This window comes from Notothenia coriiceps, unplaced genomic scaffold (genome assembly GCF_000735185.1).
Source record: "Notothenia coriiceps isolate Sejong01 unplaced genomic scaffold, NC01 NC01_scaffold00012998, whole genome shotgun sequence".
Classification (NCBI taxonomy): Eukaryota; Metazoa; Chordata; class Actinopteri; order Perciformes; family Nototheniidae; genus Notothenia; species Notothenia coriiceps.
The window spans coordinates 26,720-51,929 of NW_011345699.1; the positions used below are offsets into that span (position 1 = coordinate 26,720).

Consider the following 25,210-nt stretch of genomic DNA (forward strand, 5'->3'; position numbering starts at 1 on the left):
TAAATATACAAAAGAAATCTTAGTACAATCAATATGACAATTTATGACAAACTGCAATATTTATTTTAAAAAAGTAGGGTTGTGCAGCAGATGTTCCCAAAACAGTTTTAATGTACAATTAAACTATTATTTTTTGTTTACTATATTTTTCAAATTCCTATAAATATTCAAAGTATTTGTATCAATATTACGCATTAATCATTTAAATATTTTCTCAGAATTATGACTTTTATCTCAGAAAAGAGATTAAAGTCAGAACTCAATTATTTTTTAACTTTTGGTCACACCCCAGGTTTTTGCATCATGAGGCCTCAATCCTCTTCCGTAAAACATCATAACATCATGTCTGCTCATTAAAACACATTATACTGCATAAGTACTATAGAAAATCTGGTATAATTTCACTTCCAACTGTTTTTTGTCTTTTTGTATAAAAAGAAAAAAAAACATGTGGAAACCTTACAGCTCCTATGTAAGACAGTACCAGAGGAATGGAAACAAATGTTATTGGAAAATGTAAAACGTTTTAATACCATCATGATGAATGATACTGCTGATAAAACCCATGGCTTCAAATTCCATACAATTTAAAGGGGTTCCCCAACTGTGGCTGACTTTTCCTCCCTTGTGTGCCCCCTGGTGTCCGAACCACTGAAATTCACTGAAGCCTGCCATTGCTTACCAATCTCTTCACATTCTCATTACATTTGAAATTAAGTAAAGGCAAGTGTTACAAACTGAAAAAAGATATCTCAGGATTAGCTGTCATCCTTAGCATTAGCTTTTCTATCAGCCTCATTCAGATACTCCTGGTCAGCATAGAGGAGAAAGCCAGTGAAGGTGCTGTCTGTCCAGAAAGGATCAAAGAAGAGTCCGTTCTGCTCTGCGTAGAAGATCTGCAGCCACACCTGGTCAGACTGCTGCAGCTGGAGGACAGTAGAACCAGACGCCACGTCATGGTTCCCTGTGTTTGCATCAAATGTTCTGATCTTATACTGTCCATTGTGTAGCAGCCCAATGGCCAGGTGCTTGTTTGCCAGAGTGATATCATATGTGAAGTAATAGATCCCGGGGACAGCACAGACAAACTTCCCACTGCTGGCATTGTAGTGATTCCCTTCATTCAGCATAATCCGGTTGAAGCGGATGGGCAATCGCTCTTTGGGGTAGCTCTTTGTCACCGCCACAGAGAAGGCTGATCGAGCTGCACTGCCACAGTTACATCCTCCTGGAGCTCCCTGCTGGCCCACGTCACCCAGCTTTCCTTTAGGGCCCCGTTTTCCCAAACCCCCTGGTGTTCCTCGCAGCCCCTTCAGTCCTCGAGGTCCAGCCTTGCCGATGACACCTTCACGCCCATTCACACCTGGCTTGCCTGGGTTCCCTGTCCTCCCTGGATCACCTAACAAATGAGGACGTTTTTGTATTTTTACAACTTACAACCACGACTTCATCATGTATCAACAAAACTCAGAAGTCTGACTTGATACTCACAGTTCATAATCTTCAGGCTCAGGTTCAGGTTATTTAAAGGGCTAAATACAGATTATAGACTGGCACTTTGAGATATGCCAGTCCAGCTCCTGGGCACTGCCGAGGTGCCCTGAAGCAAGGCATCCAACCCCCACACTGTTCCCCGGCCGCTGCCTAGTAGCTACCTACTGCTCCTAACAATAGAATAGGTTAAATGCAAATTATTTGCTGTGTACATGTGTTTCAATTAACAGGATTTTATTAAATTATTCCTTTCCATTTCTCATAGAAAAAACTATTGATTACCCCAATCATAGGTAGGGCAGATTTTAATAAAAATGTGTGTAGCTGCTACAGCTGTTGTCCCTGAGAACCCAAACAGAAGTAATGTGTCTCTGTAGAAGACTTTTTTATCTAACCCAATCATCAGAAAACCGTAAATCAACATTAAGGTTCAAGCCGGTAAGATGTTGTGTTATGTGATCTTTGTAAAGGGTTGAGCGTCTCTACAACCCCAAACGATTCGCATTACGATAGAAGAGATTCAGACAGTAACTACCTCTATCTCCCTTTTGACCTTTCTCTCCACCCTTCCCGTCCGGGCCATCCTTCCCTGGAAGCCCCTCAGGGCCCATGGCCCCGGGAGACCCAGGGGCTCCGGGGTGCCCGGCAGGCCCCTCTGGACCTGGCAGACTGCAGAGCAGCTGGGAGGAGTGGATGGTGATGTTGCGACCTCTCGGAGGCCAGGAATACGTTGATTTGGAGAAGACAACTGACGGCAAACACAACATCACACACATCTGGAGCATGATGTTAACTGTGGAGCCACAAGAAGATGAAGTAATGTAAATGTTTACATCAATAAATGTGTTCAAGTTTTATGAGAAAGTTGAAAAATATGATTCACTGTCTTTTATCATAAAACATCTGCCAAAAACAAGGGAATGGAAAGTGGTGAGTAAATGCATAGTATCAGCTATAATCTGAGGAAAACAATTATTATCATAATGTTTTAGTCACCGTCATGCTCTGACTCAGGTCTTACTGATGAATATGAGATCAATAAAATCTGCCTACAGCATGTTTTTCGCCAAGGGAGTGCATAAAACGCTTCTTAATCAGAGAAAGAACTCACCAGTTGAGAATGTATGACCCATAGGCATCTTTCAGCTCTACGTCCTTTTTCTGCACAAGGGCACAGACTTTCCTACAATGTTTTCCAATAACCGGATGAGATAGCATTCTTCAGGAAGAGCTGCAGAGAAAAGTGCAGCCCAGTGAATCTTTAACATCCGCCCTGTTTAGCAAGTACAAGGCCAACACATACTTTCACAGTGACGTCATTAAACTCCAGTCAGTGTAGCAGGGGTGCACAGCTGAAGTGGTGACGCATCGCTTGTTCGGTCAAACTCTGGAGAGAACGGATGTTATATAACAGACATGTTTAGAACAAAGCATTTAAGGTTTGTTATACTGTTTACAATTTTGATAAAGTTACAACTGTGTGCGTTTTAAATATAACTCCCTAACAAGATGTTCAAGTGCAAAATCCAACAGAACAACAAGATGGTCTGCGGTATAGAAGTGTATAAAACGTAATGATGTGACCAGATGTGTTTACAGATGTGGTCCAGATCTAAAAGGTCAATACAATGTCCCAGCTGCTGGGCGGGGCAGTGCCTTGTTTAGAGATCTACCTTTAACTGGAGCCATGGGAACATAAATAACATGACAGCTGGTTTTTGGGAAACACAATTAAAGAATGATCTCATAAAAACACGTGGTCACCAAAAAAAAAAGAGTTCTCAGTAAAACCTGCACATGCTGTAATCTAGTAGTTGTTTTTAAAATGTAGTTGTCAACTAATAAAAGGAATACAATTAAATTGGGCAACAGAGGGGAACAAATCAATAGTAAAATGGACATACTCCACACATGAATCCACTGCTGTTTACAAGCTCTACTCTTTGCATGTCCAAAGAGAATTTGTTAGAATCTGTCGAAAACATTTTTATTGAATTACTATCCATCATTAAGAACCACTGAAGACATGAGCTACATTTCATATTGCAATGATGTTGACCAATATGCATAACAAATAAAACAACTATTCACACAAGAATTCAGGCAAACATACATTTTATTATAAAAATTATGCAATAATCCGAATAAAAAGTAGTTGGATGTGCTACTATTGAGACATGAGGGAGGCTCGGTCATCTAAAAACAGCACTTACATTCTCTCACATGGAACTTAAGCATATATCAGTATTGTCCTATGGTCTGTCAACCTGTGGCCTCAAAAACAAAAGTATTCCAAAAAGAAATGAACACATTACTGTACACGTTTTGTCGAGTTTGTAACCAAACATTTGCTGAACTTTTGGAGTCTTGATTATTTTTGACCGAGCAGCAGCTCTGGTGAGAGTCCTTGGGAGAGTTTGGGAGAGTCAGCAGGTCACTGGTTGAGGAAGGAAGCCATGGGATCATCCTCCCGGCAGCGCTTCATGCGGAAGGCCTCCATCTCCTCCTCAGTGGGCGCCTTCACTTCCTGCAAGCTGTTGTACGGCCTCTTCCTCTCCTCCACCTGCATGATCGCCTCGATGTGCTTCACCCGCTTGTCCTCTGCTTCCAGTGCCTGGGAGGAAGAAACAAGTTGGAGGGAAATCAGCAAAACCTGAGACGAACACAGAACAACATTTTGGCAAATCTGAAACATAAAATATTTTACCTTCTTCAGTTTCTCCTTTTTCTTCTCTGCGTCGTCTGAATCGCTGCCGTCAGAGTTGTGCTTCTTGTTCTTCTTGCTCTTCTTTTTCTTCTTCTTTTCTTTCATCATCTTATCTCGATGCATCTGGGGACATGGACACGGTTAACTTACTAACCCAGGGATGGTAGAGCTCTTTAAGAATACATTGAAGTACTCTTAAAAAGATACAACAATAAGATTCACACACGCTTACCATCACATCTTAATTGTTAGTATTAAAGCAATTAAGAAATGAATAGTTCACACAATTTCTCTATATCGGAAGCTGTTAACTGTATACTGAACCTTTTAAAGATATCTTAGTGGTTAAATATACGTTTTGCATGTGACGGTATGTTTTGATCGTGAGTTTAATTTATTTCTAGTCAAAGAAATCAAAATGGTGAGTAAGCAAAATAAAACAACTATATAACTGTAAAAAGCGAGATACATTTGGGAATAAGGCATTTTTTTTAAGGATTACATATTTCATATATATTTCAAGCACATCCCTAACTTTGAAAACAAAAAATAAATTAAATCCAAGACTTTGTACAAACCCCCAAAAGACACAATTAAGGCGGCAAAATGAACATAAACGCGTCTCAGCGCCACTTACTTCCAGCAGAGTCTTGGGCGGTTCTTCATCCTCGTCATCCATCAGTCCCTCCTCAAATGGAACACAGTCTGTGTGGTTCTTCAGGTTATGAAAAAAATTAAAACACAAAATAAGTCACAGAGCTAAAGTTATAAAAACTGATGTGTGAATCCCACAGAGCCTTCAGACACTTGATCTCCTTACCACTCTAAGTCCAGCATCTCCTGTGCAGTAACTCATCTTGACCATGGAGTGACAGCACTTGTATCCCCAGTAGCCGTCGTTCCAGAAGGAGCCCCAAATACACTAAAGACAGGAGAACGATTTTTAGAATACAACAAAATGTGATACAACTCAGCGGGACATCTCTCCGGTGTGTTCTGCTGTCCTTACATTGTGGTTGTTGATGACCACGTCCTCCTCATACTTGGAGCGAGCCACGGCCTTGTCCTGCCCCTTCAGCACTGCCCCGTGACGAGAGTACTCCACGTAGTCTTCCGTCTGGGCCAAGAGCAGCTCCCGTGGCGGGGCATCCAAGTGCTCTTCACCTCCGTACTGAGAGTCGCACACAAACGCAGAAACATCAGCAGTGAAGTCTCCAATCTGGAGGAATTCAACTACCGTAAACGTTGGCTGAGGGTTGACCTCTTACCTTCTCTAGAATGCTGTCCCTCTGTTTCTCCTTAAAGTCCTCCTTCTTGACCTTGAAGGACTTGTGGAGCAGCTCCAGCTTGGTGGGGTCGGCCTGCAGATGCACCTCCGAGCCCCTCTCATAGGCCTCCCAGGCAAACACTGGCACAAGATGAAGCATTTTCAGTTATTTACGAGGTACAGTACAGACAACAGCTACAAGTGGGAGAGGGAATGTCATTTGTATGTCTATTTTATGGTCAGGGTTTAAGGGATTACGTCTGCATGATATAAGGCATGGGATTATATGACTATTGTTATACTTATATCTGATTAAAAAAGTGTACACAAACCTGCTGCTAGAATATAAACATTTTTGCTAATTTTGAATGTATATGCTTCTGTAAGTAGCACTTATAATATATTATTATGATATATATTTCCAGTATCTTTTTTTTCATAACAAAATTATAATGCCATTTTAAAGTGCGGGTTATTCCTAAAACTATCGACAAAAAAAAGCCCAGATTCTCTTTGTGTCCCATCTCATATCTCCGTGTCATATCAGAAGAGTGGATATGCTTTGAGGGGGGGGGTAAGCAATCCCCCCCAAATCATGTTTTAATTGAGCTCTGTCTGCTAGCTGGGGGTTAATGTTATCTCCTCAGAAGTAAACTCTGTTTTTGCAACATCAGACAAATCACAGATCTTAGAGTGGAATTGAGGACTTACATTGTGTTTGAGCCATGTTGATGGTGGCCCCACTGTAACGAGCAAAGTTGTCTCCAGCATACCCAACCCTGTCAGACAAAAAAACATTTCAAAAATTGTCATCAATATAAAACAATTCAAATGTTTTAACTATTTGGAAATACAGTATCGACAACTTACTCGTCGGGGTTCATGCCGGTGTTGGAGTATGGGTTCTCTCTCATAGCTCGAGTCTTTGGATCATAATATGCTGAATCTGGATCCAAATTCCTCAAATACTGCAAGAAACAGACATGAGAAGTTGATATTAGTGGTTGTCACTTGAGTTACATAATCAATTTAAACAGTTGACATCAGAGGTATCACAGCAGTCCAGCAGATGCAGTTGGCCTGAGTCTCCAGATGTTTTCCGTACTTTAGCTGTGTCTTCTCTGATACGCAGGTTCCTGACAGTGATTCTTCTCTTGGAGTCAAAGTTCTGACCAGGCATGTCGATGTCATCTGCATATTTATCTTCATCCTCATCCTCACTGTCGTGTTCCCGCTGCTGCAGAGAAATTATTAAAAGAAAAAGAAAGTTAGTCTTCTAGACAAGAGATTGCCTTTTATCGCTTTACATTACACAACAACATTGCTACTGCGATCTTGACCGCTCACTTACACCTTGGTCCAGTTTTCCAGAAGCCAACTCATCCTGAAGCTTCTGGGCCTTCAGGGTCCTTTTGGCCTGTGAAGCAGAACAAAATACAAAGTGAGATCCCAGTGGTAAACAGGAAGCAGACAACTCAGCTAGAATGACTATGGTGACACAAAGGTTAACACTTGAAGCTTGATTCACCACTAGACTGCTTACCACATCTACTTTGGCGTACTCTTCCACGATGCGATGGTGGTCCTCAGGGTTGTACCCGTTCCAGCGATCTCGCTTCCCGTCATAGTCCAAATCCAGCTCCACCTGACTGTGTTCATCTGGAGCTATGCTGGTGCCTGTAAACTTTGCCCCAACTTTTCTGGGTCGCTAATGAGACAAGGATGAAGGTCAGAGGTTATTCGTGACGGATATAATTATATTAATGTGAATGATTATAATTAGTGGAAGATTCAAGATTGCTTTATCCATTTTACCTCCAAGCACTCCTTCTTCTTGTGTGTCATGGCACCACAGTTTTCACAAGATCCCTTACGAAACTTTGTGGTGACAGACATCTGTTTGGAAGAAAAAAGAAAAGGATGCTTTCACCTTTCAAGTTCATTTGTAACGTCTACATGAAAGTAGCTGATTGATTAACCCTTACATCGTTCACTCCTCTCTTGTACCACTCTCCAATGGTTGAGAATTGCACCGCAATTTCTTCCTGTGGTCTCTGATGCTTGAGTGTGGGCCTTTTGGACGGGTCGATGTACCATGGCACCGATGAAATATACTGTGGGATGTGAGGATTGATGTCCCTGGAAAAGAAGGAAGCAGCACAGGTTAGTCCAATTACAACAGTAGTATCGTAAATAAGTCAAACTGCAGACCTATGTTTAAATCAAATGAAATAAACAAAAGCTATCTGTAAACTAGGTGCTCTTTAAAGAATGTCCTAGCTCTGTTTATGCAACATTGATATAATTAAGCCATTGAATTTTCACTTTGTGTGATCTGTTCTGTTTGTTCTTCATACCACGTGATCATGTTTCTGAACCACATAAATAGATAGGTCATGAAAAGTAGTATCCAGGGTTTTAGGGAGTTAAGTCAGTTGTTGAACAATGGTTTTTTTTAAGTCACAAGTTCCTGAACTTAATGGAAGTTCAGTTGTAAATCACTGAGTGCTCTTTTGAGAAATGGTGATAATTCCCCATTAGACCTTAACTCACTATATTTATTTTACAGATTTAGATTTTTCAGTACAAAATATAAATCAACCAATACATTATTATATATAACTATAGTAAGCTACCCAGTAGTGTATAAAGTAATTTAAATAAACCCAACTTTTATTAAGTGCAACATTGAAGTGATGGACACAATACATCATTCTAATATAATATATGTGGGGGCTTAAATTGACCATTCTAGCCATGAGTAATTTTGCTTTTGGTACTTAAAGTATATTTTGATTCCAATACATTTTTGGACGTTGTTGAGGTAACACTTTTGAATGCAGGACTTTGAGTATTTCTGCTTGTGTAAATAATCAGAATACTTCTTCCACCTCTGCTGAGGACCCTCTCTTTGGGCAGACATGAACTTACTTTCCCTCCTCGTCCACCTCAGCCGGAGCATTTCCCAGCTTCCTCTGCTCCTCCAGCTCCTTCTTCTTCCTCCAGTCCTCGCGGGTCATCTTCTTGGGCTCATCCAGGGCCACGAGCCCCTCCGGGTTCGCGCCAACTGTCGCCTCCTCATCCATGGCTGAACCTGCCAACAGACATATAAAGCTTCAGTAAGTAACTAAGTACATTACTCAAGTACTGTATTTAAGTAAAATGTTGAGGGGATTTATTCAAGTATTTAAATGTTTTACTTTGTTGTCCTACTACAATTCAGAGGTAAATAGTGCACTTTATTCCACTACATCTATGTATTACCTTAAGTTACTTTAGTGAGAAATATAATCAACTCTTAAAAAATACTTTAGTTACACCAGGAGTAAATTCACCAGCTAACGTGCAGCATACGAAGTCATTAAAACTAGCTGCACCTTTACCAGCTTTGATAAACACTTTAATGCATCAATAATTATAATCAAAAAATATCATACATATTATTATGAAAAATCGTCAATCTGCACTTTACTTTTGGAACATTTTGATGCTAATACTTTTGCACTTGTACAGGACTAACATACTTGATTGCAGGACTTTTACACTCTGGTAGTTCTACTGAAGAATAATATCTGAGTATTTCTTCCACATCTTGCTTTAGTACAGCCGTGTGACACAGCGAGGGGTTTATTAGATACATATCTGTGAACATATTTCAATATTTTACTATACTTCCCTTTGTTGTCCCGAAGCCCCATCTAGCAGTGATTGAATGTTGTCCACAATAATACAATTTCAACCGAAACTATCCCTCTCACGTTAGCTAACCTTAGTTTACCAGATGAGTGACTTGAGAGTGAAGGAGATTGTTTATATTTAATTATTTAATTTTATCAATAACTTGCTTACCTTGTTAGGACACAACAAACACCAAGTGGATGATATTTCCCCGTAAAAAGGGATTTTCTGTGTCTGTTTGCGATCCTTCGTTATGTTTTGACTAACACACGATGGTGGCCATTTTATGTCAACTACAGCTACGTCACGTCCTCTCTTGTTCTTCTCTTGATTTATGGCGGGCTGCAAACCAACGTGTAATGGTGCATGGCGCCACCTACTGTACCGGAGTGTGAAACTGCGAGACTGAAAGACAATTATAAAATTATAAACTATGCTCTATTTTAGAAATTAATTATGTTTTGTTCAAATATTCAAATAAAGCCATTTCAACCTAAAGCTGTTAATCCAATGATATATTTTTAACACCTCATAACTCATAACATAATTGCAAATAACTAGACTAACGTTCAGAGATGCAGCAACTATTGTATGATTTTACCTCCTTACACCATTGTTATACAAACCTTGAAACAACTAACGAAAGCTACAAAACCAATGGGCTACACTTTTGAACCTGGCCTATTTTAAGTAGACTACTATACCGATAAAGTGCATTATTAGTTATTATTTTTTATAATACAATACATTAGTGGTTATTAAATTCCCATTGTAACAACGCTGCTGCCACATCATAGGTACAGCTGATAGCACCATGAGCCACAATCCATCACCTCAGGTGCAAGGACACTGTTGCCATTATTGACTTGAGTGATCTTATAAATGCTTCTTTATTTCTGTGTAGTATAGCATATTTTGTTGTACTTTTTCACAAAACTGAAATAATGCTCAATTCACACCAGTGAACTGGACAAGCCCACTAATTGCTGGATTACCAACAATGCAAACTGAAACTGGCTTCCTGTTCATCTACTGGTCTGTGCCAATTAGTTGAACATTATTCTGGGAATATGCCACACCAAAGTAAAATTGAAATTGAAATAAGGGCCTTTATGTGGTAACTAGTATTTGTTGAATTAACGTTTAAAATACATTTGCTGCTTGTGTTTTGCAAATTCCTGAATTAGTGGATGTAATCAGATTATTAACAGTTATAGTGTGTGTTTTTTTTTGTGTTTTGTTATTCATATTTTAGAAGAACATATATGTTATGCTTCCCATCTCCTGAATGCCGACATTGTTTGCTCATTAATAAAACATGTACGCTTACAAAATATGGCATGATGTATAATGCTGACTTATTTAAAGCCTTTTAATTGATCGACTTCACTCTAAGAAAGGATTTTTATTGTTATATGTGAGGAACATAATACTAGATACCAAGCGATCATGTCCTTCGATTGTATTGTCTAAATGGAGATGGCAACATTTAATTACATCACTTTATTTCTGTGTGACTTAAATCCTGAGCACCTGTTAATATAAAAACAGTAAATCACAAAAGGAACAGGCTGTTTTTGTAGTGAGAAGAATCATCTAAAGTCTTCGTGACTCCAGTGGGTTTATTTTTGCATTCCTCAGAAGCACCAGGCAGACATTGCTCTGCCTAACTGTAACATGGACCAGTGAGAACACTATTTTGATCACTCTTGTAATTAGAAAAACAAGGTTAAGACAGTAACAACAGAAGATGCCATTATGATGACAGTTTGGTCGAAGGAAACTTCTCACCTTTTTCTTAATACTCCAAACATTAAAAAAAGGCAGAACAAATGTAAACAATGTTGAGAACAAACAAAAGAACAGGGGCTGTATTCACAAAGGATCTTAGGGCTAAAAGTAGCTCCTAACTGGCGAATTTAGGAGAAACTCCTAAACATAATGGGCGTGTCAGTCTTAAATTTAGGACTCCTCATTTTATTCACTAAGAGCAATTCACAAAGTATTTTAGGCCTAAAAGTAGCACCTAAGTTTAGGAGAGCTTAAAAGTCCTCGAGAGGACTCCTAACTCAGTAAGACCTATTCACAAAGAATCTGAAAATGGCTGCGAGACGAAATGTTTTGGAGACAATGGAAGACTGTGAATTGATCAAGAGATATAGGCTAAATCGTGAGGGTATCAAACTTGTTGTGGAATTAGTGCGGGATGCAATAACATCCCCGACTAACAGGAATAACCCGATTAGTCCGGAAATAAAATGTTTGGCAACACTACGATATTTAGCAACAGGGAAAATGCAACTTTGCAATGCCGACGATTTAGGGATATCGCAACCATCAGTCAGCCGTGCCATAAACCAAACCATCAACGCGCTCTCTAGACCACATATCATCCAACAGTTTATCCGGTTTCCTTTGGACAATCAACAACTACACAGGATCAAAGCCAACTTCATGGCAATTGCAGGTATGCCCGGTGTGGTCGGTGCTATTGACGGGACGCACATAAAAATAATTGCGCCATCAAAAGATGAGGACGTGTTCGTCAATAGAAAGAAAGTACATTCCATCAACACGCAGATTGTTTTCATTCATCATGATAGGGGGACTTGAACGGCGGTATGGGCTGTTATTGAAAGTGTTTAAGTGCTGGAAATATGCTCATTGGATAATAGTTTGCAGGGTGCTTTTAATTGCCCCCTTGATTTAATGCAATTTACATATTTTTATTGTTTGCTCTCTCTCTTTAACGTGCATATACAACGTCATTATCGTGGTCTGCACAAACTTGTCATCATGCGTGTATTCTGCTAACTGCACTGTCCATAACTATTTGATAGGAATACATTTCTAGCCTAGGCTATTTCCTTGTTTTAGTGGGCTCGTTTGTGGGATGTTGCGGATGAGTTTCACCGAGATCGCCTGCTCTGAACAACCAATCACCGTACTGACCGCTTCTAAACTCATGCACGAGAATCGACGTAATCCATAGCAACGGCGCGTCACTCTTAGTTCACTCTTAGTGATTTATCCTTAGTATGAGTAGGTCTCAGCGGCTTTGTGAATAACTTTTAAGAAAAAACTCCTACGTAAAATGTTTTAGCGCGAGTTAGGAGCACTCCTAGCGGTAAGATAAAATGCTTTGTGAATACGGCCCCAGAACAGCACCAGACACAAAGAAACGTATCGGCAGAAGTATAAAGAGACGGAGACAATCTTCGAACCGTAGCACCAGTACACCCCCCCACCGCGAGTCCAGCAGTCTGGGGACGAGAAGGCAACGCAGCACCAAAGTAGGTACCAAAATATCAAACTCTCAGTCTTTTACTAAGTTTTGTTGTCCTTTGAGGGTCTTTTGGGAGTTTGGGTGTCATTTGTCATCATCTTCAACTCTCCCCCACTCCTCCACATCATCCCCCTCCACCTCCACCTCCCCATCATCAGCTTCTTCATCCACATAATCCCCCCATGTGTCATACACATCGCCTCCTTCGTCCTCCTCTTCCTCACCGCCTTCCTCCAGAGGACCACCTCCAAAGTGCTGCTCATCCTCCTCGTCTTGAACAATCTCCATCTCCTCCATGTCATCATCTTCCTCCCCTGCCTCTGCTTCTGCTTCCTCTTCTTCTTCTTCATCATCATCATCATCATCATCATCATCATCATCATCGTCCTCGTCCACCTCCTCCATCTCTAGCCCACACACCTCCCCGTCCTCCACCTCACCGTCCTCCCTCTCGTCCTTGGAGGAGGTAGGAGTGGAAAACCCTTTCCCTTCAGTCCTGTCTCTGCGGTGCGGCCTGCTGGAGGGGACGAAGCTGGAGGTAGCAGTTTTTGTGTTGATGTAGAGACGTGGAGGAGGCCCAGGCGATGTGGCCGGACCCTCAGAGGAGGTAATGGGAGCAGAACTATCTCCCCCTGAGTCTGCGCCCACGGTGCCAGGCACAGCCGTGGCCCCGGGCCTCATGGTGGGCACATATTCACGAATCTCCCCCGGCTCCAGGGGGTCAGGCCCACAGGGGTCATGTTCACTGCAGGACAGCTTGCCATCCAGCTTGGAGATGAAGAGCATGCCTTCACGATGCTCCTTACAGTAAGAACTGGGGCACATCTCACAGAACGAGGCGGCGTCTTTACCACAGACGTCACACTGGTGCCATGGACACTCCCATCGCCCTGGGGAAAAGATCACTGTCATTACAGAGTATAAAAGGAATGGGGGCGTAACGGTATATAAACCATTGGCGCTCATTGTGTAACAAGGCGGAGATATAAGTATGGCTGCCAAAAACTGAGATTGTGGTTCAATTTGTACGTTGACAAATGAAGTAATGACAAAGCCCTATACTATAGTAAGCAATTTGTTGGCTTGGCCTATTTATTACATTTACAAAGTTATTCTAGTTTATTGTCAAATCTAGAATATAATCTGCATTTAGGTACGAAAAAATTCAGATTATACTTAATACTAAATATATTATACTAAAAAGGTTTTCCTTCAGTCCTACACTCGGTACGCTCTTCGTCCCCTCCCCGTTACTTGCCTGCAGGCCTCTTGGCCAGGTTGAGACAGTCTGCGTGATAGACCTTGGGGCAGCCCGGCTTCTTACAGGACACTATCTGTCCCCCGTCCCCACAGCTGAAGCACTCGTCCTCCCTCTCCTTGGTCACCTCTTGCTTGGTCTTCTTCTTCCTTCTACCTTCCTTTAGTTTCAGTTTCTCCACTGATGGCTGGTTCTGAACAAGGAAAACAGAGGTTATAACAGCAGCTCATTTCACATGTTTAAATGTGTCCCTGGTGGTTGAAAGTGTTTCCTAACATTTTTTACCTTAGGACGGACACCTAGGAAACCGCTGCAATTTGATGCTCCACATTTACAGGCAGTTTTCCCATTGCCAAGACACTCCAGGTTGTAGTTGAATTTCAGCTCCACACCTAAAGTACATAGTTTATTAGACCTTTGATTCTTTTAAAGTTATCAAATAATCTGCATTTTTAATCCTACACAACACAAAAGAGCAAAATGAAAGTAGGCTGTCACTCAGACCTTGTGGGATGTCTTGTAGAGCAAACAACCCGACCCTGGTGTCTCCATTCACAGTCCACTTCTGAGTCTCACAGTTTGGCTGGCAACTGTGGTTCATGAAGCGAGCCTGGTTCCCTTTGGGCCCCGCATCAATGATCCGGTCCTAGAATTAAAAATAAAAAACAGGTTTGCATCGGACGTCTACTTTAACTTGAGTGTGTTGCTAAGCCAAATCATAAAAAGACTCAGAGAGGTGTATTTGATCACCTTGTCCAGTGTTAGCATGTAGAAGTTACAGATGTCGTTCTCCTGGGCGTGTTTGATCCTGGCTCTACATTCTTCTTCATCGATCACCTCTCCGACGTATTCACTCACAAAGGCTCCCTTAGAAGCACCAGAAAAAGAATGAGAAAGAGAGTATTAAAAACGTAGAGAGATACGCAAATATCATAGTCGTGCATTTTGGAATTATTTTATTTCTTCTTTTTTTGTATCGTTTTGTTTATTTAAAGTTTCAAGGCTTGCATGGAACAGCAGTTCAGTTGTTTAGTGTCATAGCCCATTTCCCCAAGGGTTATTTAACCAAGTGTCATTAGCTAAATACCCCTTTACATGGTAAGATAGGAATATTGATAATAAATATAAAGTCATCATAAATAAACAAAAATAAAGAGATGAACAAATAAACACAATTTATATAAAAGAGATAACATTAGTGATATCAAAAATGAAATTATACATTCATTAGTGATAATAACCAAAAATAAATCTTTTTGACCATGGCCTATCTACATTTTTCCAACATACCTTTTTGATGTCCGATTCACCGACCAATCCCCAGCCGCACCCCAGTGTCCTGAAAATGTCCACGGGTGTGTACTGGCGCATTGTGAAGGTCTGGTTCTGACAGCGCTCCCCTGCCACACACACCTGAGGGTGGCACTCGTACATCAGCATGCGGTTAATGCACTCCGAGTCGATGCCGCACGGGTTCTCGTCCGACGCCTTACAGTTGCAACGTGGGATCTCTGATAGGTCGGCAGTAATGACCTGCACCTTCCCAATTAGCTTGTTCACCTAAGAGACAGACACAGGGGTGTTCATTTTTCACAGTTCATCTCATTGAACAGCGTTTTAGTCTGGGCAGAAAAGCACAAATCAGGGTTGATGACAGTACCTTAATGTGCCGGTACGGAGGAGGTTTCTTGTCGTTCTTTCTGTCCTCCTGAAGTTGCTTCATCTCCTTCTCTGCCTGGAGCTCTTTGAAGCGCTCCGCTGCAATATTCAGCGCTAAAAGACAAAACAGGACCTTTGTTAATAAAACACACCCTGAATACGTTAGTTAATGTCAAAAGCAGATTTAGACACAAAAACAAAACTGGACTCAATTACATACCATTTTTATACACTGCATCTGCGCCCTTTCCCATTTTCTCTATGTTTTGAGTGTCACCCTCCATGTAGGGGAAGACTCTTGCTTGGTACGTCCACACAAAGTCTTTGGAGCCAAAGAATTGCACAGGAAACTCTCCAACCTCATGTTTCATCCTTAAGATGTTGCTCGGGACATCTTTGGCCAGACAGACCTCTGCAGGCCACCACCTGAAGATTCAGACCAGATTTCAGAAATGCAAACACGGGTACATTTAGCTGTAACGTTACAGTGTGTATAGGCCAGGCAATGTTGTGACTTTACCTGTAACGCCCCCATTTGACCCACAGTATGTCCTTAATACGAGGCCTCTTTCCAGATTTGCAGTCATTGCAGAACCAGCTGCCCTGAGGCATCTCAATATTCAAACATTCCTGATGAAAAGCAGCAGGACAGGCCTCACAGCACAGCAGACTGCCCCCTACACAATCACAGCAAAACAGACCAATTAAGTTATATGCTTTATCAGTTTGTTTGCTTTATCCATAAAATGTTCAAAATGATGTGTGAAGACTAGTGGCCATCACACAGTGTCCGGGCTCAAAGCTCATTTGCATGAATTATTTGATATACAACAATATAAAACAAAACTGGAAAATCAAACAAAAGTTAGCTACTACAAGCAAATAAATATCAGACCATCCATCTATTCACAAAAGGAGGTAAAGCTTAACATTCAAAAATAAATCTGATCAATAACTGGATCTTATCTGCCAATTTCATTAAACTAAAATATGAAAGAGCCTTAAAATTATCACTTTGCCAAGAGGGAGCATTACATTGGTACATATTGGGTATAGACATGAATATGCTCTGGAGCACAGTGCATTTTCCAAATCAGCCACTTTTATGTTTTTTTATTAACATTTGAAACAGGGTGTTTGGGAGACGCATATTCAGATTACATTTACTTACATAGCTTTAGGTACAAATGCATCTTATAATTTATTCATGATCACAGGAGTTTAGCTGTTGACAGGTTAAAATAAGCATAAAACAGGAGGAGACTTACCCTCGGAGCACACAAAGCACCAGCTGACGTTGATGTGTTCGTGGTTCTTGCAACCCTTGCGGGGGGTGAAGTGGTTTGGACATAGGAAGCTGTTGTTTGCAAGCACCAAGCTGCCTGCTGCCATACAGTTGTCATTGGCATGATAGGCCACAGGACAGCGAACACAGCGAGCCAACCGACCTACAATACAAATATAGAGGAGCAAAGGTAGCTTAAGCGATACACACTTGAACTTGATTTGATAAGGGTGATGAAATCAAATGTAGTTCCACTAAAGAGCTTGGAACTGATGAGCTGCACCGAGAGTTTATAGTTTTTGCCACGCATGTCCCTAAACTGGCTTTTACCAGTATAGCATAGTTAAAATAAACTATTTGAGTGTCATAAAACACAATTCACTACAAATATCAAAACACAATAACACACTTATGACACCAGGACACAAATACACCTTTGTGTATTAAAGTTCTTAAAGTATTTAGACATCTAATGGAAGTTTTGCAACAATAAACTGACAAAATAGTGTTCTTGGAACACTTAATATAGAAATAGAGCCAGGTCAAATTGCAGTAATAGTAATTGCAACACACTGTTAGCAGTGCAGCATCAGGTACTTATTATACGATGTTCTAGAAGCATCTCGGGGTACTTATCAATTGCAGCCTCTTTGTTAGGTATCACTGTCTTTGTTCAAAACAGCTCATTGCTACAGACAGTGATTCACCCATAAAGATTCAAATCACCTAAACAAATCCTGATATCTCCAGTCATAAAGCTAAAAGCCATTCAATAAGTAGGTTTAGAAAAGCTGCTCAAGGTTTATCCAAACAAACTGGTTACATGCAACTAGCTTCAGATTGTGTTGTGTAACCAGAACATCTTAGAAAACCTCAAAACAAAGTCATTAATTTGCTCCAGGATTGACAGACAAGAACAAAGAGCAAGTTAAGTGATAGCAAGTTCAGAATTTGCTAAAAATTCAAACATGTATCCATTTTGCAGGAGAGTACACACTATAGAAGGTGATCAGGACTGTCTAAACTGGTAATAAATAGTCAAGGTATATACAGTATATATTTGCCAAGTTAATGGAGGAGAGTAAGGCATAGTTCCATATGTTGTAAGAAACCTGACAGTAACATATCATCTATGATCATCAGGTCATAGTTAAGACAATAAGGACATATCTGGCACTAAAATCAACATAGCTTCAAATATGTGATTTGAGCTTACCTTTAGAGCTACAGATGTTGAGAGGGTTGGTGATGTGGCAAGACAGACACACATGCAGAGAGCAGCGGAAGGTTTTGTTGTGTTGCTGGGTGGCGGAGTACGCCATTATGCAGTCTGTGTGGTAGAACTTCCCACACAATGCTATCATGCAGCGCTTTACTTCATTATCAGACTCCTTACACACAAAGCAGGTATGGACACCTGAAAGGGAAAGAAAACAATAACTAACATTTGTTGAAGTGTGGGTAAGGACAGATACTTTATGAGCGGTCATAGACTCAGCAGTTAGTCAGGCACAAGGTGTACGCACCAGCTTTGCATTCACGACAGAGGAACTTCCCCTTGGGAGCCACTGACAGGCCAATACACTGCGGGTGAAAGGCTCCATAACAGTGTCCGTCACACACCAGCAGGTCTCCCGTCCTCTCACACACCTGCACAAACACACACAATAAGATGTTATCGATCTACCCGTTACAAATAAACGATGTCCCATGCCATAAAACGCTAGAGATATAGAGTTTCTGGTGGATTATCTCACCTGACAGACATTCTCCTTTAAGGATGTGGCTCCTATTTTCCCTTTGACATCCACGTGAGAAGAGAGGCTGACAGAGAGCACCTGAACAGATGAAAGAAGAGATGAGGGCTGCAACTAACCATTTTTTGCATAACGGAATAATCTTTAAATAATTCCAGTTCATCAAAGTCCAAGAACATTTCTTTGAATGTCTTGTTTGGTCAGTCCGCGACCCAAAGATTTTACTTAAATATGATACAAAACAGAGGTAAACTGCAAATATCCAGATTTGAGGGGCCATAATATTATTTTCTGCAATTTTTGCAAGACCAACTACATTAATGATCAATGAATTAATAAAATAGTTAGAAGTTACTTTTCACTTGCCGCACTAAAAGATTAGACAATCATTGCAGCTCTATAGGAGATACTTTAAACTTCTGCAAGGCTACAGATTTAATGGATGACCAATGTCTTGTTTGCGGAACAATAGAAAATGCACACCTCAGATTTGGGAGTTAGTGTTCCAGTGTGTAGGTTTTGTTTCTCCACAGTGCTGCAGGCCTCCACCTCAGCCTCCTGCTTTGGGGTCTTGGATCCACGAGGGCTGGACGGCCTGTTTGGACTGAGGACTTCTGGGAGGTCTTTGCTCTCCGAGTGTCTTCTGGCAGCAGCAGGGGTCGAGGATGCGCCGGGTACAGGCTTCTCCCTCTTTACAGATCCAACCTATCCAATGTGAGATTTAATCATGTTTAGAATGGATATTTTTAGCATCATACTGTTTGGTTGAACCCAATAATGACAGTGAATGATTTTAAATATTAGTACCTGAGTCTTCTTGACAAACTCTTTCGCTTCTGAGGTAACTCTAGTTTGCTGCTTTGGCTCCAAAAAAAAGATTGTACGGTTCATTTAACATTTCTAGTTCAAAACACTAAGTGGAATAGTTGTTGAATGAATCTCCACATACCTTCTTCTTTGTATGAGCAACAGACACTTCTTCTATGGTACAGTCAAGCACCTTGTGAGAAAGCTTCCTTGGCCGCTTTCTTTCTTGGACCGAGGACCCTGTGTCTAAATTAGGAAAAAAATAATAATAACTCAGTATAACTTCAATGTAAAAAATAACATCTCTGGGGAACAACTGTTCCTTCTAAAAATCAATTAATTTGATTCTTGCAGCAACATTATTCTATTTTAAATTAGACAGCTAGAGAGTTTACATTTTCAATTAAACACGATATCCGGTTAAAAGACACACTTAAACTTGTTTACCAAGTTCAGGAGGTAGATCAGTTTCATCTGCTGTCTCTGCATCGAGGAGGTGTTGTGATGTGGTTGGAGAAGCAGGGGAAGCTACAGGAGAAAGTTCATCCCGACAAGGACTCCCTTCCAGCTCTGCCGGAGCCTCGGAGGGCTCAACAGAAGATGCCGCTGAGGTAATTATTCCCGGTGAGGTGCTGGGATCATGCAGTGCTGTCATCCCTGATGCCTGCTGCGTACACACATGCAAAGTAACCATCAAGTTCCAATTATATTTTACATGTTTTCAGAGAGGAATTTGCTATTTGTGTCTGCAATGATATCTTGATAACCTAGTAAAAATGATGACGATGGAAAAATTATGTAAGTGAACATTTTTAATGATTGCATGTGTGGATATTGTTGGATTATGTTTTTCTGGAACATAGAAAATTCAGGAATGAAATGAAAAAGACACTTCACAGTAACACCAGTTGCTGTTTAAAAGAACGAGTTTTGGAAGATCATTACCGTTTTGGAAGATTCTGAGCTGTGTTTCTTTGATTTCTTTTTTGGGACAAATATTTGTTCATACTCCTCAGTTGACTCGAGGAGCCTTTTAGTTGGTTTACGTTGACGCTTGTTCTCCGAATTACCTGCGTAAATACATAATAAACACAATTAAATATGTAATCATTTTTCGTAAGAGAAATACAAACGAGGTACAATCCAAAACACAGTAGATCAAGCAAAACCTTTCAGAAAAACTGTCTCAACACACTCAAACACTATCTTACGCATTTTATAATCTTAGTGAACACATTTAACAGCAGCCTTTTGTCTCTTACCAGGTGAGCTGCTTGTCTCTGAGATGTGCCAGTCACTTTCTGCCATCTTCTCAACTCCCAGATCAAGATCTGGTGACGCTCCTCTGGTGTAAGACCCACTCAGGTCTGCAGGCACCTCACTCATAACTTCACCCTTATTCTCAGCGGCCCCCATAACCATCTGCCAGCGCTTCTTTGGAGCCACTGTGGATCCTGAGTTCGTATTGAGGTAGCTGGCCAAGGCATCAGTAGTGAGAGTAGGACAGGACCCAGGATTAGCTAAATCAGCGTGGCCACTAACAAACTCCCTGCCGTAAGCCAAGTCCGCCAGGTCCGAAGAAAGTCCAGGTATGGCGAGTTTCAGTTTGGCAGGTAACCTTTGTTTTCTACGCTGCTTGTCCGAGTTCCCAGTCTGAGAGAGAACAGGAAAGCCCTCACAATGGTAGGTGTCAGCTGTCATGAGAGCTTTAGTCCTATTAGTTTTCACCACTGTATTTTTTATGGATTTCCTGGACCTCCCATTCTCCGTTTTCACCCCGAAGGCGAAACCATCACTCTTCAGCGGGTCACCCCCTGTAGAAGTAGGGATTACAAGAGGTTCCTCCTTTATGAGGACCGGTGATGGAGGGAGAGCTAGGGGTGTACCATCTTGTTCTCTGGTATCATGCATGTCTTTCAGAAGCATTAGGAAGGTACTGAATTTATAATTGGAATCAGGCCGAAATGCAGTCCCTTCCGAGTCACTGCTGTCCTCCTTCACAAGAGATTTAAATGTTAGTTCCTTGACATCCTGGAAAGCGTCCATTGGAGACAGAGACGAGGACGGGGAAGTAGATAATGACAGATCTGGGTTTTCTTTCTTGACCTCAACAGGCTGCACAGTGGGTTCACTTGAGTCCAAACACTTAGACCTCATTAATGAGCCATTACGAATTTGTTTCTTATCAGGTTTCCTTGCACGCCTTTTTGGAAAGCTGTGATTTGCAGAGGATGATACTTTGCTATGCAATTCCAACTTTTCAGTTTGGACGGCTGCATCAGTAGATATATTGTCAAGAGAATCATCAGCATGAGCACCTGTTGAGATTTGGTTTGTGCCCAGTGCATCTTTGAGATCTGTCTCTTCCTCTGCTTTCAGAGCCCTCGTCATCAGACGACTGCTGGCAGGAAGATTCATAGAGTGCTTTTCATTTGAACTGTACAACAGTTCATTACAGCTGCCCAAACTCTGTTCAGGTTGTTTGTCTTTAGATCTTAATGTCGAGTGGTTCACTTTTTCACTCAACTTTGTTTTATCTTTTGTGGAACCCTGTTCTTTCCTGACCAATCTGTGTACATCCTTTATAGGAGACACTGCTGTGCGTTTAGGACGATGCAGTACTGGAACTGAATTCAGATCTGCATAAGGTGAGTCCTTTGGCTCATCTTTCAGTGCACGAGTTGTTGTATGAAAAGGATCCGCTGTGTTTGTGATGGAAGATGACTCCTTTGATCCACCAACTATATGGCCAAATATGTCTGACAAACATTTCTTTTTCTTCTTACAAGCTTTGCCCCTATTGTTTTGAACTGCAGCAGAGTTTTTTATGAGATCATGCTCATTGCCATTGTTGGTCATATTAGCTGATGGAGGTTGAGCAGAATCCACAGAGACCGCGGAGGCCTCCTGTGTCTTTTCAGTAGCAAATGGACTGGGCACACGCTCCTCTCCATTGACGGATATTGAAAGCACGCTTTCAGTATTCTTTTGTCGATTTGGAAGAAGAGACTCAGCTTCTGTCACACTGACTTTCCAGGCAGTCAGTAAACTTTTGGGTATCTGCCAAGAACAGAAATAATATTAGTCCACAAAAAAAAAAATGTCCACAATAACATTATATGATATTTTTAAACCAATTTCTTGAATTTACCGTATACTTGTAGTCTTTCTCCTTCTGCTTCCCTCTCCGTCTAAGCACAGGTAGGCCTTCAAACTGATGGCCTCCCTCAAAAGGAAGAACGGCACTCCCGGGGACCCAGGCAGACTCTTCAGTCTCCCCAATCGTCTCCAGGAAATACATCCGGCAAGGACGAGGACTGGGAACTAAAATAAAACATAATAATATATAAATGGTCAACTTATTAATCAACTTGCGCACACACGGTATAATTCCTGTGGAAGGTGTTACTTATCAGGTAAAGGTTTTGATGTGGGAAACTATTTGGTTATGGAATCCATATTCAAATTAAATTTCCTCTGCAGCTTTACTCACCTTTCATCCTGGTGCAGATGCCCTGGTCACAGGTGATTTGGCAGGGCCACCAGGGCCGCCTGTTGAACTTGGCCCACACCAAGTCCCCTTCCACGTATTTCGCAGTAGAAAGAAGCTTTTTCTTTGGGCTGTTGGACTATCCAAGACAATAAAAAAACTTTAATGTATAATCCAGAAAACTGTGATATTGTATGCAAACTGGAAAAAAAATCCCAAAAGTATTCAAATATATTTTTTTCTAATAAACAGTTTATGTTTCTGTTGCACTTAAACTTTTCTCTGTTGTTTTGAGTGCATATGTAAAACTTTTCCTCCCTACACACGGCACAATTAATCTCTAAACGATCAATACAAGTATTTTTAGCATGACATTGGTACAGGTGTACAGCTGTTGGTGAAAGGTGGTCCAGGCACAATGAAATGATGACTTCAACGCATCGACATTCTTACTCCCTAACAGTACATAACCAATTTAAATTCTGAAAACATAATGTAGATTTTGTTGTACAGCGGTAAAGGAAAGAAAGTATCCAAGGTGTTTCAGACTCACATTGGAGTTGGTGCCAGCTGGTGAAATAAGTCCATGGTCAACAGGAGAGGAAAGTTCAACATCACTGTCTGATTCCTCACCCAAGCTCCACCCATCCCTCATAGTGATTTCCGGCAGTGCACTGGGGCTTAGTGTAGGGTTGAGTTCAGATATAGTTTTGGACATGAGGTTAAAGACAGTAGGTTTGTATGTTCTTTTATCCAGCCCTGAGCCCCTACTGTCACTCACAGTTTGGTCCTGACCCAGCTTTGGGGAGTGGTAAAAAGGTGCCATGTCCTCACTACCACTATCCTCCTCCCCCTCCTCCTCCTCCTCCTCCTCCTCCTCCTCCTCCTTGATGTCACTGCTGTCAAACAGTGTGGACTCGAAATGCAGGTAGCCATTTGGAATGGGAGAACATCGCTCCATGCTGTCAGGACTGTGAGGGGAGAAGCCATTCCTGCTCACATCCTGAATAGTCTCAAAGGGCTCCGTATCATCAATCCCTGGAGAAGAAGGCAGCTGCACTGACGGTGCCTCAAATTCGTCATCGCCATCATCACTGATGGGGCTTGCACAGTGCAAGTTGTTCCTCGGTCGGAGGTCCCTCTCTAGGTCCGGCCTGCTGACCACAGTGTTCAGGTTCTGCAGCCTCTTCAGCGGGCTGTAGCGGTGGGATCGGTCTGGCTGGGTGTACCCCAGCACAGCAGGCTGTTTGATGCTGGAGGATGGCAGCTGCACGGCTGGCAGTTGGTCTGATCCACGTCTCACACTGCATTGGTTTCCATAGGAAGTGCCTACAAGACCATTGCGGGGCCTCAGCTCTGGCTGGCCTGAGCCAAACCCTGAGCCTACCCTAACAACAGGTCTGTATGACTGATTCATGTTGTCATGGCTAGATCCTGTCAAATAAAGAAAAAGCAGGTTAGACGGGGGAAATGTGCCACTTAAGTTTCTCAGTAACTACAATAGTGACAAATGAGACTTGTATAGTGTAAACACAATAAATCTGGTAGACACATCAAATCATTGAGGAAATAGAGCGACAAGCATTTCGGGTAAACAGACACCTATAAAGTAGCACAGGCTACCATGAACTGTGCGCGCTCACACAGAGTAATAAGCCGACTTTGCATGGCCTCCATACTAGAGGCCGGTCGGACTGCACAAGACAAAACACATCCGCTGTCCCGCTCCTATCGCACATTTCATTCACAAACTATCAGAAAATAGTACCGCTTTGTCTGATGATTGTGGGTCATGGCGATCGCTGAATTGTACAGTCAATGGAGGAGCGCTGTAGTGGGGGTGCTGACACTGAGCCATCACAGTGAGTGGCTCACACAAACAAGCTACAGCCACACACCGACAGAGGAAGCTCCTATTAACTCTAAAAAGGGCTGATCGGCAGTAAGTTTACAACACTATCAACACGTGTAAAAACGAGAGAAACTCACCATTTGGAGGTCGGCCAACGTGAAACCAACAGCGGATGTTTGATAATGTGGCACAAAGCGAGTGTTTTTCTCGGTTTGTGGAAGCGTATCTGCACAATCCCAGCTGCAGCAGCACTAGCAGTAGGCCAAGGCACAGCTCTCATTCTCTGCACTTCATCGCCTCATCAGCCCCCTGAAAACTGTAACCTAAATACAAAATAACAAGTAAATCTCCATTACGCTGCAACACCGAAATTAAAATGTGCCATAACCGGTCCGTAAGCCTAACAACAGCTTATTTACTACATGATTTTTGCCTGCTGTCGAAGTGCCCCCGGTTATGTTAAAACAAGCCCAGACTGACTGTGTTGGTGAGCAGCAACCAATCGGCACTGCTACCCAACCCCCCGTCTGCACAGGGCCGTGACACTCACCCTCTTTACACACGCACGCTCGCACAATTAAAATCAAGCACGCACACAATAATTCACGTGCATGCGCATCCAGGTGAAGTGTATTAATGGTGTATAATAGCTATATGGCATAATAAACAG

The 25,210-nt window shown here is 41.7% G+C and overlaps 3 protein-coding genes across 5 annotated transcripts; all 3 read right to left on the reverse strand.

Annotated features, from left to right (window-relative positions):
* Positions 1-36: 36 nt before the first annotated feature.
* On the reverse strand, positions 37-2,751 carry c1qtnf2 (C1q and TNF related 2). Its single transcript, XM_010773830.1, has 3 exons — positions 2,606-2,751; positions 2,030-2,287; positions 37-1,399 (listed from the first exon to the last, which is right to left on the reverse strand). Exons 1-3 carry the CDS (start codon positions 2,631-2,633, stop codon positions 759-761), a joined length of 927 nt encoding a protein of 308 aa, XP_010772132.1. The 5' UTR covers positions 2,634-2,751; the 3' UTR covers positions 37-758.
* Positions 2,752-3,592: 841 nt separating this feature from the next.
* On the reverse strand, positions 3,593-9,444 carry slu7 (SLU7 homolog, splicing factor). Its single transcript, XM_010773831.1, is given in 14 exon segments — positions 3,593-4,108; positions 4,202-4,324; positions 4,839-4,916; positions 5,022-5,123; positions 5,211-5,372; positions 5,470-5,609; positions 6,180-6,247; positions 6,339-6,436; positions 6,574-6,885; positions 7,012-7,176; positions 7,284-7,364; positions 7,454-7,607; positions 8,400-8,562; positions 9,318-9,444. Coding segments are annotated over 13 exon segments (1,818 nt in total). The 5' UTR covers positions 8,555-8,562; positions 9,318-9,444; the 3' UTR covers positions 3,593-3,928.
* Positions 9,445-12,233: 2,789 nt separating this feature from the next.
* Positions 12,234-25,134, reverse strand: nsd1a (nuclear receptor binding SET domain protein 1a). 3 transcript variants are annotated; one of them, XM_010773834.1, is made up of 23 exons: positions 24,678-25,134; positions 23,242-24,122; positions 22,692-22,827; positions 22,350-22,522; positions 20,461-22,258; positions 20,144-20,268; positions 19,646-19,865; positions 19,341-19,444; positions 19,199-19,249; positions 18,875-19,096; positions 18,392-18,472; positions 18,161-18,284; positions 17,851-18,051; positions 16,618-16,797; positions 15,870-16,026; positions 15,570-15,775; positions 15,351-15,463; positions 14,981-15,250; positions 14,441-14,557; positions 14,195-14,336; positions 13,976-14,082; positions 13,691-13,883; positions 12,234-13,322 (listed from the first exon to the last, which is right to left on the reverse strand). In XM_010773834.1, exons 2-23 carry the CDS (start codon positions 24,103-24,105, stop codon positions 12,517-12,519), a joined length of 6,390 nt encoding a protein of 2,129 aa, XP_010772136.1. In that variant the 5' UTR covers positions 24,106-24,122; positions 24,678-25,134; the 3' UTR covers positions 12,234-12,516. The 3 variants fall into 3 exon arrangements, with proteins under 3 accessions (XP_010772136.1, XP_010772135.1, XP_010772134.1); XM_010773833.1 differs by having other exon boundaries at positions 19,199-19,255; positions 19,646-19,862; positions 24,678-25,133; XM_010773832.1 differs by having other exon boundaries at positions 19,199-19,255; positions 24,678-25,133.
* Between the last annotated feature and the right edge of the window lie 76 nt (positions 25,135-25,210).

Coding starts and splice junctions, on each gene's coding strand:
- c1qtnf2 (XM_010773830.1), bottom strand. CDS start 2,633: ATGCCTATGGGTCATACATTCTCAACTG. Junction 2,288..2,605: donor GGGTCATACATTCTCAACTG/GTGAGTTCTTTC, acceptor GTGGCTCCACAG/TTAACATCATGCTCCAGATG. Junction 1,400..2,029: donor AGGTCAAAAGGGAGATAGAG/GTAGTTACTGTC, acceptor CTCATTTGTTAG/GTGATCCAGGGAGGACAGGG.
- nsd1a (XM_010773832.1), bottom strand. CDS start 24,105: ATGAATCAGTCATACAGACCTGTTGTTAGGGTAGGCTCAGGGTTTGGC. Junction 18,285..18,391: donor TAAAGGAGAATGTCTGTCAG/GTGAGATAATCC, acceptor GTGTTTGTGCAG/GTGTGTGAGAGGACGGGAGA. Junction 15,464..15,569: donor AGATGCAGTGTATAAAAATG/GTATGTAATTGA, acceptor TTTGTCTTTTAG/CGCTGAATATTGCAGCGGAG.